This window comes from Nematocida major, assembly GCF_021653875.1.
Source record: "Nematocida major strain JUm2507 chromosome Unknown 2317, whole genome shotgun sequence".
Lineage (NCBI taxonomy): Eukaryota > Fungi > Microsporidia > Nematocida > Nematocida major.
In genome coordinates, this window is record NW_025952889.1 from 1 (window position 1) to 3,611 (window position 3,611).

At 52.7% G+C, this 3,611-nt stretch overlaps 2 protein-coding genes across 2 annotated transcripts; one reads left to right on the forward strand and one right to left on the reverse strand.

Moving 5' to 3' along the window:
• Positions 1-758: 758 nt before the first annotated feature.
• Positions 759-1,466, forward strand: NEMAJ01_2369 (uncharacterized protein; the record flags this gene model as incomplete). Its single annotated transcript, XM_047916206.1, has 1 exon — positions 759-1,466. The coding sequence occupies one exon, from the start codon at positions 759-761 to the stop codon at positions 1,464-1,466; it is 708 nt and encodes a 235-aa protein (XP_047772163.1).
• A 911-nt stretch (positions 1,467-2,377) lies between these two features.
• On the reverse strand, positions 2,378-3,611 carry NEMAJ01_2370 (uncharacterized protein; the record flags this gene model as incomplete). The annotated part of the gene is made up of 1 exon (XM_047916207.1): positions 2,378-3,611. A coding segment is annotated over one exon (1,234 nt), but the record flags the coding sequence as incomplete, so codon positions are not given.

Consider the following 3,611-nt stretch of genomic DNA (forward strand, 5'->3'; position numbering starts at 1 on the left):
GCTATGTGTGGCAGTGTATGTGGGCAGTCTTGCTGCGGGAAAAGAAAGAAAAATAAAGCAAACAAAATATAGTGTTCTGAAGAGGTTGGAGAGAAAAAACTAGAATGGAGAATTTATTTTTTGGAGTGTGTTGGTAGTTACAGTATAGTAGAAAAGACAGAAAGGCAGAAGTAGAGAGAAGGTGTAAGAGAAGGCAGGAAAGGAGAGTTTGGCGCAGGGAGGTATGATCTCACGTTTGGAGGCTCTGTAGAGTGTGGGAGGTTTGTTGTTGCGCGTACGGAGGCATTCTTTCTCTTTACTGTGCGCAGAGAGACAGAGTGAGTCATATTTTTTATTTTCGAGGGCGGGAAAACAGAGAAGGAGCACACACGCGCAGAAGGAGACAGCAAGAATGGGGCCAGGAGGGCGCGTTGGCGCGGAGTGTGCATTCAAAGTGCCAGTGCGAGAGCGTATGCATAAAGAGATGCGAGCAAGGGCGCAACACACAGAATAGATCGGGGAATGGCCTTGAAAGCATCATTCGGGCACAGTGCAAGCACAGAAGGGCAGTGCAGGATATGCGGTGCCACAGACAGGGCGAGCACTCGCGCGCAGGGCGGGCGGCCTTACCCTCTTTCCTGCCGGCATTCCGTGCTGCGTGGAGAGGGCGTGCGTTTCGGGTTGTTATTCTCTGCGAAAGTATTAGATATATTTTATTTGGATCGGCACATCATTTTGATGGCGCACACAAATATATAAGCACACGCGAATTTGCATGCATGGCTGGACACACGCTTCAAACAAGTCGGAAAAAGCAGGCGCTGTTGTGCATCGGGGTGCTGCTGGCTGTGGTGTGTGCTGTAGGTGTGTGCATTTTTGTGTACAAGCAAATGGATGGGGGCGCTTTGGGCGGGACATATGGAAAGGAGCAGGCGCTCTTGGGGGCGGGTGCAGGGGAGAGCCAGGATTCAAAGGCAGCCTTGCACGAGCTAGTAGAATGCTTGTATGCAGGGGGCGGGCAGAATGCAGCGCGGTTCTGGGCAGACATAACAAAGCAAACAAAGAGCTTGGAGAATGCAGAGACAAAGCAAGGCATAAAGCAGGTGGAGACAGAAAGAACGCATCCGATGTCTTTCATGATGGCGGTGTTTTGCGTAGTGGGGGTGCGGAATGGAGAGAGATTGGGTTCGGAGAAAAAAGGCACTTCCAGCTTGCTGGCAGCCTTAGAAGAGCCGACAGAAAGGCTTGGCGCAGATGCAGTGCAACCCGCAGAGCAGATAGAGACAGAGCGACCTTGCAGTGCGAAGTTGAAGGCGTGCATACGCAGGCTGGTAGAATGCATTGAAGAAGAGCAAAGGAAAAACACAAAGCAGGTGGGTGTAAACTATGGCGTCAAAATGCAAGGCATGGGGCAGGTGGAGAGCGAGGGGGCGCAGCGTGCGGAAGAGCCCGGTTCTGTTAAGAGTGAGCGGCCTACACGGGCATAGTGAGCGCTTGGGGCTAGAAAAAACACAGGCTGTGCCAGAGGAGGAAAGCAAGGAGGAGGCCTCCGTTGCAACAGAGAGCGAGGGTCTGTGCAAGAAGAAGGCGTGTCGTGAGACCATGTTTAAAGGCATGGGGCGGGTGGATTGCAGGGGGCGTGTGCAGAGCTGGCAAGGTTTGCTTGGGAGTGAAGGCTCCAGGGGAAGAGTCCGGCTTTTCAAGCGTAAGTAAACTTCTTTCCTCTTTTTTTCTTCCACGGTCTATTCATTAATTCTTTTGTTTGTTCGGAGAGATGTCTGCGGCACACTGCTGGGGTGCGTACAGAGGGGGTGCTGGTGGAGGACACGGGCAAGTTAAAGGGCGCTGCGCTGGAGAGCCGGCATCAGTGGCTGTGCCAGGCGCGTTCCTGTTGGCACTCCTTCCGCCTGCTAGCGGCCTCCAGGCCAACAACAAGCTGGAGGTGGGCCGGGTGTGCTGCTTGCTGACAGCACAGCTACGGGTGGCTGCTCGTGGCTGGTTTCTGTTTATGCTGGCTTGGCAGAGGCCATGCAAGAGTACGGCAAATTAAAAGCATAGGCAAGTATTTAAGAAGGCCGGGTTTATGGACAAAAGACAACTTTTCACTAGCACTTCAAGTGTTGCAACTAAGTGCCTGGCATGGGGAGAGGCGGGCCGCGTGGAAGAGGCCGAAGGCTGGAGTTCAGTCTAGAAAAGTTTTATTTTCTTTGCAGGGCCGTGGGAAGCTTCCAAATGGAAAGGCTTTTTAGAAGTGCGGTTCTTTTTAGCACAAGTTGTATAAAAGCGCCGCGCAGTGCGCATATACTGCCAAGAGCAAGCAATCAACAGAATAGTGCATAGGCGCATTTCTCTAGCCGGCGGGCCATACCATTTGACCGTGCGCGCGTATGTGCAACAGCTAGGCCCTCCTGTTTAAGATGGACTGGAGTATGTGCTGCACGCCGTCTAACACCTCTTCTCCGCTGGGCGTCTGCAGCAGGGCGCTCTGGTGCGTGCCCAGCGCCTCCAGCATTGCAGAGGCTGTTTGTCTGCTGACAAGAATCATGCAATTGGCTTTTTTGCATGCCTGGATCGACCTTGGCTTAAGCCTGCTGCCCAGAGCAAGCACCAGCTCGTGCGGGGTTTCTTTGTATTTCAAGCTGGCAAGGAACACGAAGAGGTCGAAGAGCGCCTTGGTGTCCAGTGCGTCCTTCCGGTCTTCCTCCTCCACGTCGAGAAGGAGTGTGCCAATTTCGTCTATGTGGCGCGTTGACTTGTCTGCAAGCAAAAGAGGGAACAAAAGATTGATGTTGAAATTCTCTGTTAGTAGTTCGCACCAGAAAAGAGGCTTGCCTGCTTTATCTTTGTACTCTCTAAAGTATTTCATGATGGCGTTCCCTGCGGGCGCACAGTTGGTTCCGGTGTGCTCACATATGTTGAGGATGCTGTATGGGTGTCTATAGAATATAACAAATGTGTTCTTTGCCAGGCCAATTTTTGGAAATAGCTTGCCCAGCACATCCAGGCATACTATATCCCCCAGCGAATTGCATTGCGTTGCATAGTCGTCCAGCGGAAGGCTGCCGAGTAGGTTCGAGAGAAGGCGCACGCCCGGGTGCTCCTGGGTGAGCTCTGTGCCTTTTGCTGCTGCATGGAAGATGAAGTCCTTAGTGATTGCGAATACAGGGTCCTGCTTTAAAGCCAGCCCCAGCACCAAAAGCTCGTTTAGGTGCTCTGGGGCTGCATCTTCCGCCAGGCGGCCTGTGGCCTCCCGTATGCCTTGAGCAAGCATTTTCCCTTGCGGGCCCAGGCCCCTGGCCCTCCACGCGTCTGCGTACTTGGCAAGCAGACACTCGGCAAAGGTCTTGGGCTCTGAACAGCTGTCCACCGCAAAGAAGGCCTCTTCTTTACCACTCGCAGAAGAAAGAAAGGCGCACGGGCACAAAGTAACTGTAAGATGTCCAGGCTTAAAGGCAAGGCATAAGCCCTGCTCTATCACGCTGTCTTTGTCTGTGTACTTCAGGGCGATTTTTCCATAGAGGTCTTTCTGCCCGTCGCTCCGGGCGTCGACCTTCAAGTCGGAGAATTCGACTTTTAAGCTCTTATTCACGGAGAGCGACTCGAAAAGCTCTGTTACATACTTTTTTGTTTTT